General features: G+C 44.1%; 1 protein-coding gene across 4 annotated transcripts; it reads left to right on the plus strand.

The window, feature by feature from the left end:
- The first annotated feature begins 1123 nt into the window (after positions 1–1123).
- Cstl1 (cystatin like 1) lies at positions 1124–14277 on the plus strand. 4 transcript variants are annotated; one of them, XM_040744955.1, is made up of 4 exons: positions 1124–1154; positions 9767–10104; positions 13457–13567; positions 14165–14277. In XM_040744955.1, exons 2-4 carry the CDS (start codon positions 9883–9885, stop codon positions 14258–14260), a joined length of 429 nt encoding a protein of 142 aa, XP_040600889.1. In that variant the 5' UTR covers positions 1124–1154; positions 9767–9882; the 3' UTR covers positions 14261–14277. The 4 variants fall into 4 exon arrangements, with proteins under 4 accessions (XP_040600889.1, XP_040600888.1, XP_040600887.1 ...); XM_040744954.1 differs by lacking the exon at positions 1124–1154 and adding an exon at positions 9300–9405; XM_040744953.1 differs by lacking the exon at positions 1124–1154 and adding an exon at positions 9307–9405 and having other exon boundaries at positions 9762–10104.
- Positions 14278–16060: the final 1783 nt, after the last annotated feature.

Consider the following 16060-nt stretch of genomic DNA (forward strand, 5'->3'; position numbering starts at 1 on the left):
ATGGGTAGATATATAGATACATACATACATATATACATACATACATACATACATACATACATACATATGAAAGGATAATTATTAAAGTGACTTACAGGCTGTGGTCCAGCTAATCCAATAATGGCTGACTATGAACAGAAAGACAAGAATCCAGAAGTTGTGGGGAGGGCCTCAGTCCTGCCCCAGATGATATGACACACTTCGATGATTCCACATAAGAGGCCTCATCCTCTCTGAGGAGTGGGTGGAGGGTGGGATGGAGAGATGGTGGGGAGAGTGGGAGAACGGGAGGGAGAAGGAACTGGATTGATATATAAATTATAAATAATAATAAAAGAATCCAGAAGTTGCTCAGTTTATGAGGCTGGATGTCTCAGCTGGTCTTCAGTAGACACTGGAATCCCAAAGAAGATCTAATGCCAGTGAAGGAATGGACTTGCTAGTGAGACAAGAACAAGCAGGTAAAGAACAAAACCTTCCTTCTTTCATGGCATTATGCATGTTTTCAGCAGAAGGTGTGGCCCAGATGAAAAGTGTGTCTTCCCTCCTCAAGATTCAGATTAAGAGTGGATCTTACTATTTCAAATTAAGCAAAAATGCCTTATAGGTGTGTCTCCCACTTTTGAATTTTAATTAATTCCAGATACAGTTGTTACAGAACATTTGATTGTACTGTGACAACCCGAGATTGTGTTAATAAAGTTAACCTCTAACCGTGGAGTGGAGCCAGTGACTAGCTAACCAGAATTAGGTATAAAGAAGCCAGGAATATGGATGAGAAGATGGACATGAAGGAGTAGGGAGGGACTTGGAAATTTCTAGCTCTCTTCGATTTGGGAAGTGTGAAGAGACGGTCAGCTGGTCACTCTTTTGCCACTTCTTTGTTCTATCTGGTTTTTACCCCAATATTCGACTCCCAAGTCTTTATTGGTAATAAAATAACTTAGATGAACACATCATATAATCAAGTTGACAACCAAGAACAGCCATCACAGGGGTAAATGTCACTTACTCTGATTTCTGTGGTGATATATTGTTTATGATCTAATAAAGCATGCCTGGAGATCAGAATGCAAAGCTAGACATAGAAGCTGGGCAGTGGTAGCACAGACTTTTAATCCCAGGACTCAGGAGATAGAGGCAGATGGATTTCTGTGAGTTCAAGGCCACCCGGGGTTATATGAGAGTGAATCAGTCTGAAAGACAAACAGAGCTCACGTCTTTAATCCCAGCACTAGAAAGGTATATAAGACAGGGGACTCAGTGTCTCATGCTGTATTCTGGGAATTAGTCTCTAGCCACGTTGAGGACAGGGTCCCCTTTCCAGTCTTGGTAGAGATATAAGAGCTCTCTAGTGGCTGACTGCTTTGCTTCTCTGATCTTCAGCTTGAATCCCAATATCTGTATCTGGGTTTTTATTATTCATGCTACAGATTTCATCAGTACAGATTATATACATGCATTATACATGTATCAAAATATCATGTGATATTCCCAAATGTATGATTATGTCAGTTATAATTTTCAAAAAGGAAAAGGGAAAGGAGGAACCTTTTGTTCCTTTAGATGGAGAAGTCTTCCTAGGCGCTGAAAAATTATTTTTAACATGGAAAACATCTGAAGAAAAAAAATACTTAAGTCTGGGTGAGGAGGACTGGCTGCCACCAGCCACTCTACCCTCATGTCCTTAGCCAGGCCTCACCTCCCAGGGAAACACTGTGTAACTGTGAGAATGCTCTTTCTTGCTCTTGTGACTTCTCAGGTTTCTTAGCCTAGAGGAGAAAACATACAGGGCACTTTGGGTCGATGCCAATTTGAGCCATCTGTGTAGCACCACCTTGTCCCTGTGACATTCCCTGTGCCTGCTGTGGCTTGATTCTCAGGACCAGAAGGCATTTCCAGCCAAGGTCAGCCACATCCCTCTGTGGTAGCTACAGAGACGAGGGTCCAGGACTGATTTGGGGATTGCTGCCGGCTGTATGGGCAGTACCACCCCACAGTCAAACCTGTGATACTTGAGCAGGTGGTAGACTGCTGACTGTTTCTTTTGTTTTTTTTTTTTTTTTTTTTTGGTGAGCAGAAATAAAATCAGGCTCCACAGAGTATTTTTATTCTTCTTACTTCATGTTAAATATTTCTGAGTTATTAACGTTTGCCTATATTGAAACAAGAATGGAAAGGTATTAACCCAAATACTGATGGGGCTTACCTCAGATGGTGAGCACAGCAGGTTTGTTTGTATGAATCTTTTTCCATTTTTATGTTTTTTATTTCAACAAAATACGTGCTTTAGTAGCACACACAAAAAGAATCTCATTTATAATAACAAAACGCCCTAAAAGAACACTTTCTCTTGGCCTTTTCTTTTAGTTAGAAAAGAGATTTTAAAAAGCATAATTACATTCATAGCCGTAGAATGCTTATTGTCACAATCCTGCCATGCTTATTCGGTGGCCAGTCAAATGAAGAGGTGTTTGGCTCTACAGATAACCATGAGAGTCCTGCGTCGGGCTTGGCACATCTCTGCAAGCTTCATCTTAAGCTGCCTGTGCCTGCTAGGGATAAAAGCTGTGTCCCCTGACACACACAGGCACTCTCAGTTCTGCCTCAGCTACCTGGCGCTGTTCTTCCCCCTGAGAACTGCCCATGGAGAACACACATAATCCATGCGCCGTCCTCAGCTTCCAGTTGTGTTTTGTTTGTCTTTGTTGACCTCAGAACTCCAGGAAGGTCTCTGTTGAGGTGGTCTGCTTCTCTGCACACTGGCCACTCCTTAGTCCAACTCCAGTTATTTGCTACAGTTGTGCATTTGGACCAAACTGTAAATGTCAAATGCATTCATTATCTCTGGTAGCCCAGTAAACCCAGAGCACCAGCTGGAAGTGCCGTCTTCTTTGCCAGGCTCTGGCTGCCCTGCTGACTGTTTCTTTCAGGGCCGTCTTGGAAGGGTGCCTGGCAACCGGTTGGTTCTTAAATAGATCTGCTTCCTGTCTGTGTTATATCCAGGTCAGCATCCTGCCCAGAGCAGGACTATTCAGGGTACAGAAACTTATTTTTTTTTAAAGTCCAGAAAAGAAATGAAACAATACCAGCCTTCTTGTGTGTAAGGAGATATTTCATCTATTTACCCTTTGGGAGAAGATCCAGACATCTGATATAGGTGTAGTCTCTTTAAAAGAGTGAGACGTTGTGACTCTTTGCCAAGTTCTGACACTGAAAAAAGATGACCCTTGGTATCCATGGGGATTGCTTCCAGGGGCCCCTGCAGATACCAAAAATCTGTGGATGCTCCAGCCTTCTTACAAAACAGCATAGTGTTTGCAAAAGACTTGTACATACCCCTCTATCCTTTTCATTACCCCTGCATCTTTTAAAATACCTAATAAAACCCAAAGCTCTATGTAAATACTATTTAGTCTCTATTTTTCAGAGAGACGTGCTTGGTCCAGACCTAATTGTTCCTTAGGAGTTGTCTATTCATAATTGACTGAATTCATAGACACAGACCTCATAGGAAACAGCATGGAGCCCTGAAGCAGTTCCACTTTTAACACTCCCCAGTGGAAGATTCTTTTTCTTATTGAAATAATTAACACAACTGATGTCAATATGAGCCCTGATGTCCCCTAAGCTACAAATGCTAAGTATCTGTCCAATTCATAATTTAAATTTCCCAAGCATCTATAATACTTTACATGTGAAGTGTAACCGAGCAAAAGCTCATGTGTTAAAGGCTTTGTTGCCCTCTGATGGCTGCAACCTCAGTGGATTATTCCATGGATGGAGTAAAGATAGATGGCATGGTTGGGAGGTGAGGAAAACTGTGAGGTGAAGAAGTAGATTAATTTGAGGAAGTAGACTAGGGAGGGGCATGCCCTAGAGTACTTTTTTTTTTTGTACTGGCACCCAATCTGCTTCTTTCTGTGTGTGTCCTGGCTGCCACTTGCTATTTAGTAATATTAATAAAAAGCCAGCATATCATCCTATGAGATACTTACTTTTATAGATATATGCCTTTGAACCAGACTGGTGGGTGGTTTAGGGCAGGCCCAAGAAACCTCAGTCAAGTCAAGCAGAAGCCTTAGTTTATCAATGTGGGTGGGACACAACGTCAGGGAAAGCAGCAGCAACAAGAAGGACAGAATAGAAGGGCTGCCTGAAAGCTACAGCCAGGAAACGTCCGTGCCTCAGGCTGCTCAGCCCACACGGCAGAGATACTGCCTGTGATAAAGCATATTACTTTCCTGTCTATTTCTTGCTTGTTTTCCTCTGGGAGCTGGACTGACAAATCTGTTGTGTGTTTTACTCTTTTGGCTTTTTGACTCCTTTTACTCTTTGAACTTTTTAGGGGCCCACCACCCAACTCCCAGATAAATCACACACAGAGACTTATTCTTAGCTATGAGCACCTGGCCTTAGCTTGGTTTGTTCCTTGCCAGCTTTTCTTATCTTAAATTAACCCATCTACCTTTTCCTTCTGAACTTATATCTTTCTTCCTTCTGTTTCCCTTTTCTTTCCTTCTTACTCAGTGTCTGACTGTGTGGCTGTGTGGCTGGGTGGCTGGGTGATGGGTCCCTGAAGTCCTCCTCTCCTTGTTCCTTTGCTCCCCCTTTGTTCATCATTTCTCCTTCTGTTTATCCTCTCTGCTTGCCAGCCCTGCCTATGTTTGCTCCTGCCTTGGCCATTCATCTCTTTATTAGGACCATCAGGTGTTTTAGACAGTCAAAGAATCACAGCTTCACAGAGTTAAACAAATGCAGCATAAACAAAAGCCACACACCTGAAAATTACATTCTACCACACAAATCTCAATTTGCAATATGCAAATGAGGAAGAAGTGCTGCTCGTGCAAGTTCCTCCAGGGACCTAAACAATTACTCAAGCGCGGCCAGATCTCAGATGAGTCCCACCTACCTGCCAGGCACTATGCATCCACCAGGGCCCAGGTTACCAAATTTAGTTCATCAGATAGGAGGCCAGATTTGCTGAGCATGTGGGAAAGATTCCTTTTTAAAAAACGAAATAGCTACCATAGAAACAGTGTTCCTTTAGGTGGTGTGGCAAATGATAAGATGGCTCGTGTACAGGCAGACAGGAGCGGCTTTGGTGCAGGGCTCATTGTCTCAGTCTTCTTCTGGTGGCTTTGGCCAAAAGCAACCCTTTTCCCCCTTACTGTCATAGGTACAGGTCATGAAAAAGGGCATAGTGGTGGCAGGCAGTGTCTTCAGACTGATTCCCCAGAAAGTACTCTGGGTAGTGTCGCATGGCTTTTATCTACCCACCTAGCCATTCTCATGCTTATCCACCCCCAATTCATCCATCTTCCAATTCACCTATCATACTTCCATTTAGCCCACACACCCCACCCATCCATCCTAACCCCACTAGGAGTTGCAATTGACAAATAACCATGCATGTGTATAGTGAACAATTTGAAGTTTCAATACTTGTGTTCACTTGCAGAATCATCACTCACTAAAATCTACCCAGTGAGCATGTCTATTAGCTCAAGTTTCTCTTCTCCTTGACATTCTTTCCCTATGCTGTTCCTTCCTCCATTTATAAGCAGACCCCACATTTTCTGCTTTTCCATGTGATCCTCCATTTACATTCAGCGAAACTCTTTTCCTCTTATTCCACATATGTACCCATGCTTCCTTCCTTTCCCCAGACATCTACAGTTTCTATTTTCCATGCAAACAGTCAGAGCTCACAGTTCTCCCTGTTTCGTAAAAAATATAAGGCTTAAATGTTTCCTATTCATGAATTTGCCCAGTGAGGCCTCAGCCCATCCCATGGATTTTTCTCATGTCCTAACAGCCAAGACCAAGGTCCCTGTAATGGTCTCTTTCCTTATTTTCCCCCTTCCTTCTGATATGACCAAGCTTACACATTCTGCAGAGCTGCGTGGACATAACCTGTCTGTGTGTTTCTCTTCATTCCTGGATGTAACTAGGCCATCCTGCTCCTCTCATTGCACAGTTTTAATTAAGAATCCAAGTTTCCAATGCGGGGAAGATAAACAAGTTCCTTCTTTGCCTTTCCTTCAAGAACATGACCAGGCAGGCCCCCTGCTTCCTCCTTCTGTTCTCATTCTTCATTGTATTGTATTTCACCTGGCTCCTTGTTTTCCTCTGAATTCATGGGCAGGTTCCAGATACTCACTTTATTTCTCATATTTATGATTGTGACTAGGGTCTGTATTTTACTTCTATTCCACAAATATAACATGATTCCTACTTTCCACATATCCATGGACATGTTGGAACTCTGTATCCCCTTAGTTATTGGGCATTAAAATACTGCCCATTTATTTTCATATTCCATCGATACAATTAGGTCTGTTACTTCTCCTTTATTTCATGGTTTTTAACTAAATACCTGTTTCTCCCTCATACCATGGATCTTTCTGGTACTTTTCAGGGAAAACTGGATCAGGAAACAAGATGCCTGCCTGAACTTAGAGGGGCCAGAGAGCAGTTTAATTTGCTGTGTTGACACATAGGATCAGCAGAGAACTGTTTAAAAAGCTGTGCCCTGGAGCTAGAGAGATGGCTTAGCAGTTAAGAGTACTTGTTGCTCTTGCAGAGGACCTGTGCTGGAGTCCAGTTCCAGCGGGGCTCTTGTGCCTCGGGAAGGATGTGTGAAGTTGGTGAAGAATGAGAAGTCTGGCCATGCTATCAGTTGTCTTTCAAACTGATGGCCCCAGCTAGCTCAGGCCGTCTTCATTTATACAAGTTCTAATGAATTCAAGCACTTTCAAAGCATTTCCCTTTCATCATTTTCCAAGAATCATTAGCATTTTAGTTTCTCTTCTTTCCACTCCCCTGACATCATTGACCTTTACCCCATACCATTATATAGCAAGTCAAATATTTATATCTAGCTAGGTACATCTTATTCATACTGTGCCCTCGCTGGCAGCAAATACGCTGTTACAAAGTAAGAGATTTGAGCCCTGTGATTAATTCTTAACCTCACGAGATCAGCTGAATATATTTCGATGCCTACCGTATCATTTTCAGGGGTATACCAATTTCTGAGTAATCTGAATGTCACCTTTATTATGTGGATTGCAGTTATAATCCTATTGTTTATAAGTTCTCAAAATAGTAATGATTAACACCTAACTCTAACTATCGATACTAAGTTTCTTTGTTCTTCCTGGGAATTTCTAAATGTACTTTTTAAAGAGGAACTAGGAGTTTTAGATTTCTTTATTGATAGTTTGGTATTGGAAAAGTATGTGAGTGTCAGAGAAATGTCTGACCTTTCATGTCCTCTTTTTCTTTCTGTGATCCTATAAGATTTTTAATGTCGTGTTTTAAGAAACTGTTTTCTTGGTTCTTAAGTTCTTTGGAATATATTTATCTCTTTTTGGTATTGAATAAGTGATAATCATTAACCTTAGTGAGTTCCTCCTGCTTATTCAGGATGACTGCAAAGGCAGCCAGGGACAACTGGAGAAAATGGTTTCTGTAACAGATCAAAGAAATTTGGTTTTCCTGTAAAAGCTTTTGTTCCCAGTAAACTCAGGCATAATCATGACTAACAAGCAGAACTAAGAGTTTCCATAAGAATAAGCATAGCGAAAGCTAGAGAAGCCTGAAACCCAAGGTCAGCGCAGGAGTTTGCAGTATTGTATCCATAGGTCCTTGCCAAATGGGTGGGATTCTCCTAAGGGCCTTGCCATCTAATGAGCTCCATTTGAAACACATCTAAGTGTTGTTCCCAAGGGTGACAGCATGACTTCTGCCATACCTGGATTTGATTCCCAGCACCCACATATGTGGTTCACAACTATGTGTAACTCCAGTTCTTGGGAATCTGAAACCCTCTTTTGACTTGCTCAGGCACCAAGTATACAAATGGCACACATACATACACTTAGGCAAAATACTGCTATACATAAAATTTAAAAAAGAAAGAAAAAAGAAAAAAAGATGAGCCCCCCAAGTTCAGCTAAACAGATTGTTTTATTCCCTATCTGTCCCCTTGCTGCCTTACCACATAGCAATCCAGAGTGACATATATTTTGATTGGCTATATTTAGCTTAAATAAAAGAGTTTTTTGAACTGCCCCACAAGCAACAGAGTTTACTACAAGTCATTCATAATGCAGAGAGAAAAGTGTAGGAACTAGGCTACAGTTGAGACATTTACTCCATAATGACCTTGGCTTATCCAACTTGGAATGTTCTAAAGCTGCTGTGTCTAGAGCTGGACAACCTCTAGTGCTCTATGGAGCACAGTATGGATGCCGTGATGTATCCTACCAGGATTGTATACTGTCACCATGGACAGTAGCTTGGAGTAGGGCTAGAAGCTCAGTAGTTAATGGTTCCAGCATAAGAATCAGAGTCAGGGAAGAATCACACAGATGGTTTTGAGAATTCACCAGTGCCAGATACAGGAGCAAGTTCTTTACCTCCATCCATTTTCATACTATAGGGATCTCAGGTGTGGTGGCACATGCCCTTAACCGCAGTATGGGGTATAATCAACTGGATTGGTGTGAATGCCAGGTCAGCATTGTCTATGCAGTGAGCTCCAGGCCATCCAGGACTAAACAATGAGACCTTTATTAAAAACAATAATTTGTATTACAGGGAGATGAAAAATGAGGGAGATTAACTAGCCCAAGATCCCCAGAAAATATCTGGATAGTGTGTGTGTGTGTGTGTGTGTGTGTGTGTGTGTGTGTGTGTGTGCGCGCTGTCTGCCGTATCACTGCTTCTCACTGACTAGTATTTAACTTTGAATATTTTAACTTTTAATTTGAATAATGTAAGACAAAATGACTGAAAAAATGCAAAATCTCTCCTAGGTCTTTAACCTCCCCAGACAGTGGCAAAATCCCAGTACAACTGTAAAACTAAGAAGTTAACACTTTATAATACAAGCCCTGCACTACATTCAGGCTGTGGGGTGGGGAAACAAGGCGTATATAAAGGCCCGAGGTTGCTGTTATATCTTACTGCATTACTCTCCACCTTGTTTTTGAGACAGGGTGTCTCAATGAACCTGGAACTTAGCAGCCTGGCCACACGGATTGATGGGTGAGGCCTTGGGACCCACCCATCTTTGCTTCCCAGCACTAGGGTTACAGATGCTCACTGTCAAATCTGGCTTTTATGTGGGCACTGAAGATATGAACTCATGTCCTCATGCTGCCACTGAGCCTGTATACAGGTGGCCCTGTGCAGGGCTAATTTCTGAGTAAGGCTCCTGGCTCATTTCACATGGGGAGCTTGGGATTACCTCACAAAGCTCTGCTGGGTCACAACAGGTTTACAAGTGGGAATCTGCCACACACTAAGAAACAGCAGGGAGATATCTGTGGCAGGTGGGAGGCAAGAGTAAGAGGACCCTGACTGAGGAGGCTCAGGGATGATGGTGGCTTGGTAAGATGGTTGGGATGTACTGCTCCAGGTTGCATGCGGCTGAGCCCTATGTCTCAGTTCAAATATGACTTTCTCCATACATGTTCACTCACTCCCACACATGGAGCTCTCTGCCCACTACAGCAGCTTTTATTGCAGAGCTCTGAACAGGTATGCGCAGGCAAGGATAAGGATTCTCCTGGCTCGGCAGCATGCAGAGACAACCCCATATTTGGATTGCTAGAGAACAGAATGGCCGTTGCAAGCCGGAGGAACTCCGCTGGGGAGCAGGGTGTATGGCCCCTTGGGAAGCTTCCCATGGATAGTGTTCTTAGCACAGTGGAAGAACGTACTTGGGCTCTTAATCTTTGCTTAAGTGCAGGTGAAGCTGTCTCCCAGGAAAGCCGGTGCTCATAAGACCGCTGTGGAAGAGCAAGGGAACAGTCACCATTCCTACCCTGGCAACAGCAGGGACAAGGGCCTGCCGACGCTGTGGAGATGAAAGCCAGAGGCTTGAGGACCCCCTTGCTGCTCTTGCTGGTGACTGTAGTTGTAATGGCCAAGCTGAATTACATCCAAAGGTGGGGAGGCTTCAAGGAGCAGGCCACCAGCGAGAAAAACATGAACTCTACAGTCCACTTCTTCATCCAATCCTACAACAATGCAAGCAATGACACCTACTTGTTTCAGGTTCAGAAGCTAATTCAAAGTCAGATGCAGGTTTGTGTCTTGGTTTCCCCGACACCAACACAACTCCCATATTGCTTTTTCAGACATACGGGGATTCTGCCTGGGTTCCTGGGATAGAGTACTGATAACTCTCTGGGGAGTGTCCTATGTGACGGGTGCACCTGGTGCTTCTGGGCTAAGCAGCTCCTTCAGTCACCATAGCCACATGACCTAAGCTGGGTCTAAGGTCTGGAGCCAACGTACCTCACTTCTTCTTGGCCAAAAACTGATGTGTAGGGGTTCTTCTCCATTGTTCTATGGAGGGAATTGCATTTCATTTTGCCTACTAGACCGCAGGAATGGGGCTGGTTTTGCTTTCTTTAATAGTTTTATCTGAATAAAACCTAAACACTCTCTGTGGGTTCCTTATGTCCCACAGCATTTGTTTTCAGCGTCTAGGACTGTAAAACAGGACTGAACTTTCTGTTTGAGACATTTGGAATCACATGTCTTTGGGGATAGCAGTGGGGAGGTAGCAGGGAGTGAGCAAGCAGCTTCAGTCAGATAGCTCCACCACTTGAGGCAGGGTCTCTGGTTTTCGCCCTGGCTGGCCTGTGCTGCTCTACCCTCAGCCTCCTGCCTCAGCCTCCTGAATGTGAGTGCTAGGATCATACCTGTCATCATGCCTTTTGTTTTACACATGCAGGTATTGTGAATTGTACCACCTGGAAGGTGGTAGAGGAAAGACTTTGTCTGAAAACTACTGATCCGCTGTTCCCTCTAGGTCAGATAGGGAAATATCTAAATCGTCAGAAACAATACTGCATCCTAGTTAGACAGATTTGGGGTGAAATAATCCACTAGAAGGAAAGACTAATAGTCTGAGAGAATGGGAGGCAGACGGAACAGGAATTAATAGAAAGAGAGGAAGGCATGGGAGTGGGGTGGGCAATATTAGTGTTACAGGCAGGCAAGTGAGTTCCTAAATCCTGGCACATTCCAGGGGATTCCTGGCTATTATGAACTATGACCACATGGTGGCGCTGTTCTCATTTGTCTTTTTTACTGGAATCATTTTCCTTTAGGTATACATAGCTGAAACACTTAAGATTTAATGTGTGAAACCAATCTTTTGCCATTAACAGTTAACTGGTCAAGAATAATTTTTAAAAATGTTATGAGCAAACTTGATGTTACTTAAAGTGATAAGCGGACAGTGTGGGCTTGGCGATTGGAAGGGGAGGGTCATGGACACAGGTTTCTGGGCATCTCAATATCCAGATGTGACTTTGAAAGTCTCAGTACTGCAAAGTGTGGGTATTAGACAGGTACGGTGGAGTGGTGGGCCTGCTTTCGACTTAGTTAGGTGTCATCTAGACTCCTTCAGGACTGATTTTTCACCTGCAAACTGGGTCAGAACAAGAAACAATTTAGCACAATGCTGCCACCTAGTGGCACTTGTCTAAATATCTGCTGTTTTATAACTTCATATTCTAAGTGAACAATCCAGACTACTAGTAAGATGTTTAACGTGCATGCATGTTTTAGTTTTTTCCTACACAACTTGCTGATAGCCAGTGTGACAGTGGCTAGCTCGATTTACTACACTCCCTGCATAAGTAGAATGCCCCCTTAATGACAGGTGAGGAGCACCTGTACTCTAGGGAATTCCAGGCTGCTACTGAGATTGTATTCTCAGTGTTGCCATGGGCGATTGCCTCCTGGGACCTGGCCTTAGATTTATTTTTATGGGAGCATTTCAACCAGGATCAAGGTGAATTTTCTGCCTGCATCTCCCCAAGAGAGGCTCACACCATCTCATTAGGTTGGACCACTGGCATTTGAGCAAGAAGTAGGGGACTCCCAAGAACTTCTCCCCACTACACACACAGCTGTCTAACCTACACATTCACCTGGGGGTCAGACCTAGGACAATGATCCCAAATTTCCTTAGCGTTTCACTTCAGTGTGGGGCTTCTCTTCCCCAAAAGCCTTCCCGACCTCCTCCTCGGTCTTTGCAGCCTTTGGTTTGATCATGAGAAAGAGAAGGCAAAGCCATCCAGGGGAGCTGGCCCTGGCTTGTGTCTCTGTGGCTTACCTGGCTAGCACGTCATTGTCTTGCACTGTCCATTGCCCCAGGAAGAAAGGTTCAGGGCGCAGCAGGTATCATTTCAAGTGGAAAGCTCCTGGGAGATAAAGCCAGGTCTTCGGCACATGCCATCCTTCTGTCCTTGGCTCTCCCAATGGTCCATGGAATTGACAGATATTCAGTAACTTAGATATTTGAATTCTCTTAAGATACCTTTGTGTGGCGTTTCCTGGGAAACCTGAACAAGCATCTACTTGCTACAGATAGGGCACCACCAACAGAACAAAGAAATGGTTCCACCCAAGTCTATTTTAGTTTACCAGTGGGTCTATGCGAGATAATTAAAAACACATGGATGACTCAAAAGCAGCTGTATCACCAAAAAGATCATCCGAGCAAAGGTGATAGCTCAGGATGATGATGGAAACTTAGAAGTCCCTGCAGGTGGCTCAGCAAGCCTAAGTCTTTGCAGTGACCTTGGGGAGGAGGCCTTACAACCTTATTTCATTTCATTCCTGAATCTTATGACTGAGCCTCCACTCCCCAGGGGGAATGTTTCAATTGGGAGGAAATAGCTACACAATAGGTTGGCTTGGATGCATTAGTGGAAGTGCTCCTATTTTGCCCACAGATTCCTCAATAGACTGAATGCTTATGTGGGCCTCGCAAATGAAGAAATGGAGGCTGCTACATTACTTTCTGAAGGTTTCAGAGCGAATATGCGGGGGGTGAATGTCTGAAATGAATTTGACTCTCGAACTTATTTTTAAAGATTTATATTTTTATGTGTATGAGTGTTCTGCCTTCAAGTACATGTATATAAGAGCACCACATATGTCCAATGATTGCAGAGACCAGAAGAGGGCATTGGATTCCCAGAAATTGGAGTTACAGGTGGTTGTGAACTGCCTTGTGGGTTCTGGGAACCAAACCTAGGATCTCTGCAAGAGCAACAAGTGCTTTTAAGCTATCTCTCTAATGAACATTTAGATGTGTTGCTGAATTGTCTACTTTCTAATTGTCTGGGATGGAGAGTAAGGCGGGAGAAGATGGCTGCAGACTGGGAAGGAACAGGGCCAGGTAGGTCACAGTGACAGCTAGGAGACAAGTAAGGACCATGTGGCTCCCACACCGAAGTCCACAGTGCGAGGCTGTGGCTGACTCGGGAATCTTAGTTGCCATTGAGACTCACTCAATGGGTGGGGAGGAAGGAGCCGAGTTTTGATGGATGAGTTCTGGGAACAGGGGTCAGGGAGAGGGCCAGACACTGGGCACTCAAGGGCAGAAATCAGCAGTGCAATTGCTTCTCCACAGCTGACCACAGGGGTGGAGTATTTAGTCACTGTGAAGATCGGCAGGACCAAATGCAAGAAAAACGAGACAAAGAAAGCATCCTGTCCTCTGCAAAGCAGCAAGATGAAGAAGGTTTGTTGTTGAGAAAGCCTCAAGGCCAAGGATGGGGAATGAGCATCCTCAAAGTGGGAGTCAGGGCCAGCAAATGCCCAGCTTTAAGGCTACCTGACACTCCCTCGTGCATCCAAGAAGGAGGAAGGCTGTTGGCATGGGCAGTCTGGCCACCCAAACAGACACAATCCTGGACCTAGGCGTCTGTTTCTCCTCACAGAACTCCAGGGTGCAAGTGCTGTTTGCTCCTCCTCAGGGCATTTGTTATTATCTTGCTCCCATTCTTTGGGTCACTGAAGACTGTCCCCATCTCTTCTATGTCTTTCCAGTTCTGTTGTCCCTGCCTATGTTTCCTGGTCTCATTGGCCAGACGGTAGATATGAGGGCCTCTTTCTGGCCCAGGGTGTAGGTGCAGGGATGGGAGAAGAGGGAGGTTCAGTACCCCTTCCTGGAATCGTATATCCTGTTTAGACTGAGGGCTCCAGAGGTACCTGCCACGGGTCTCAGAGGAGCAGTTCCTCTCTGGGCTCCCCAGGGCCTCAGGAGATGGGGCCTTTTCTTCTACTGTTGAAAACTATTTCCCCCAAAGATGTTTATATCTTCTTTCTTCTTCCACAGAGCCTGATTTGCACTTCACTGATATATACTGTGCCCTGGGCGAACTACTACCAGATCTGGAACAATTCCTGCCAGGATAGCAAAGTACCCATATAAAGATCTCTACTGACACACAGATGCCCGTGTTGTGTACTGGTTTTTATATAGCTCTAAGAGGACTCGTTCCCCTCTCTGGGGTGTATCTACACACACTCATACAAGTACACAGATGCTCACTCATCTTCACAGCACTGACCTATAAAACATGCATAGTAACAGCAGCTTCATTGACACGTGTGCCTCCTGCTCACACACACAGGCACACACACCCCTGGTCTCATATGCTTACATTCATCATGAAAACACAGTGCAAACACTTCCACACATGAACCTCTGTGCTTTGCCACACTTACAGCTCACATACACTTCACAGATATGCAGTGGTACCTGGGACTGCTATGCTTTGAACAGGATGCTGCTATCCCTTTGTGTGTGGGGGGGCTTACTGTTCTTTCTACATCAAGTCCATGCTTCTGCTATCTCTGGGTCCAAGCATGGCCATCAACTCTGGCCTGGGAATGGGAAGTTCTGTGTCCTACCAGTACGCACAACACTGTGACTCATACACGTCACAGTGAGCATGTCTGAAGTCCCATCACCAAACAAGGCTGAGTAACCAGTGTAGATTCAGTACATTTGTACCAAGGCTGTGACTTACAACGGCTAAAGGACAACAGGCATCAGCAGTAGCAGGAATGTCTTAGCTCGGGTTTTTGTTGCTATGAAGAGACTGGCTTATAGTTCAGAGGTTTAGTCCATGATTGTCATGGAGAGAAGCATGGTGGTACGAAGACTGACATGGTGCTGGAGAAGTAGTTTAGAGTCTACATCTGGATACTTAGGCAGCAGGAAGAGAGAGTGACACTGGGCCTGGACTGAGCATTTGAAAACTCGAAACCTACCCCCAGTGACTCTTTTCCTCCATCAGGACCACACCTAATAGTGCCAAATCCCTATGAGCCTATGAGGTTCGTTTTCATTCAAAACACCACAAAAAGGTAAAAGACAGTATCCAGTGGAAAGACAGAAACTCCCAGGGTCCTTGCCCATTACACTCACATGGTTCACTTAGTTCCCAGCCACAAGCTATGAGGGCATCTGTAACACACCGTTTTCTGGGGGCCAGAGTTGGAGACTCAGTGAGCAGGTGTTGTTTGGGATTGTTTCCACAGCATCTCTGCCTGGCATGTGCCAAATTCCAGACTCTAGAAGAAGAGAGGTGCCAGGCCCAGGTCTTGTGTGTGTGTGTGTGTGTGTGTGTCTACACGTTGAGGTCAGAGGCCTTGGGTATCTCAGGAGCTGGAATTACTGGTGTTTGTGAGCTGTCTGACATGAGTCCTGGGAACTGAATTCAGGTCCTCCACAAGAGAGAATATGCTTTTAACCTCAAGCCATTTCTCCAGCTCCACCGTGAGACACAACACATTCTGGCAAGGTATTTAAAGTCTGACTCTGAGTGATTTAATGCATGCATTCATGCTTTCTTTTCCAGAATACTGGTGAACATCTTCCAACTTGATCTAAAGTTGAATGAATTTTGCAAAGAACAATTACATACCCATCACCTCCACTCGGCAACTTATGTTTTGCATTGGTATTATACATCTCTCTCCTCATTCTTATATTTACCCAACAACCTCCCTTTTCATATGTACTTCAAATTTAGTTGAAGACATCAGTATGTTTTACTTTTAAACATGTCTGATTACGAATTAAAGACATTTCATGTTTCGTTTGTGTGTTTTCCTTTTGAGCTAAATTTCTTAATGTACGGTTAGACTATTGTGAAAAATAATTTACCTCATTTGTAGTACTGTGTTACTATCAATAGGAGATAGACCAAGACCGGAAGTGCAG

The sequence above is a fragment of the Mesocricetus auratus genome, unplaced genomic scaffold (assembly GCF_017639785.1).
Source record: "Mesocricetus auratus isolate SY011 unplaced genomic scaffold, BCM_Maur_2.0 Super-Scaffold_100004, whole genome shotgun sequence".
NCBI lineage: Eukaryota > Metazoa > Chordata > Mammalia > Rodentia > Cricetidae > Mesocricetus > Mesocricetus auratus.

Coding starts and splice junctions, on each gene's coding strand:
- Cstl1 (XM_040744955.1), top strand. CDS start 9,883: ATGAAAGCCAGAGGCTTGAGGACCCCCTTGCTGCTCTTGCTGGTGACT. Junction 10,105..13,456: donor TAATTCAAAGTCAGATGCAG/GTTTGTGTCTTG, acceptor GCTTCTCCACAG/CTGACCACAGGGGTGGAGTA. Junction 13,568..14,164: donor AAAGCAGCAAGATGAAGAAG/GTTTGTTGTTGA, acceptor CTTCTTCCACAG/AGCCTGATTTGCACTTCACT.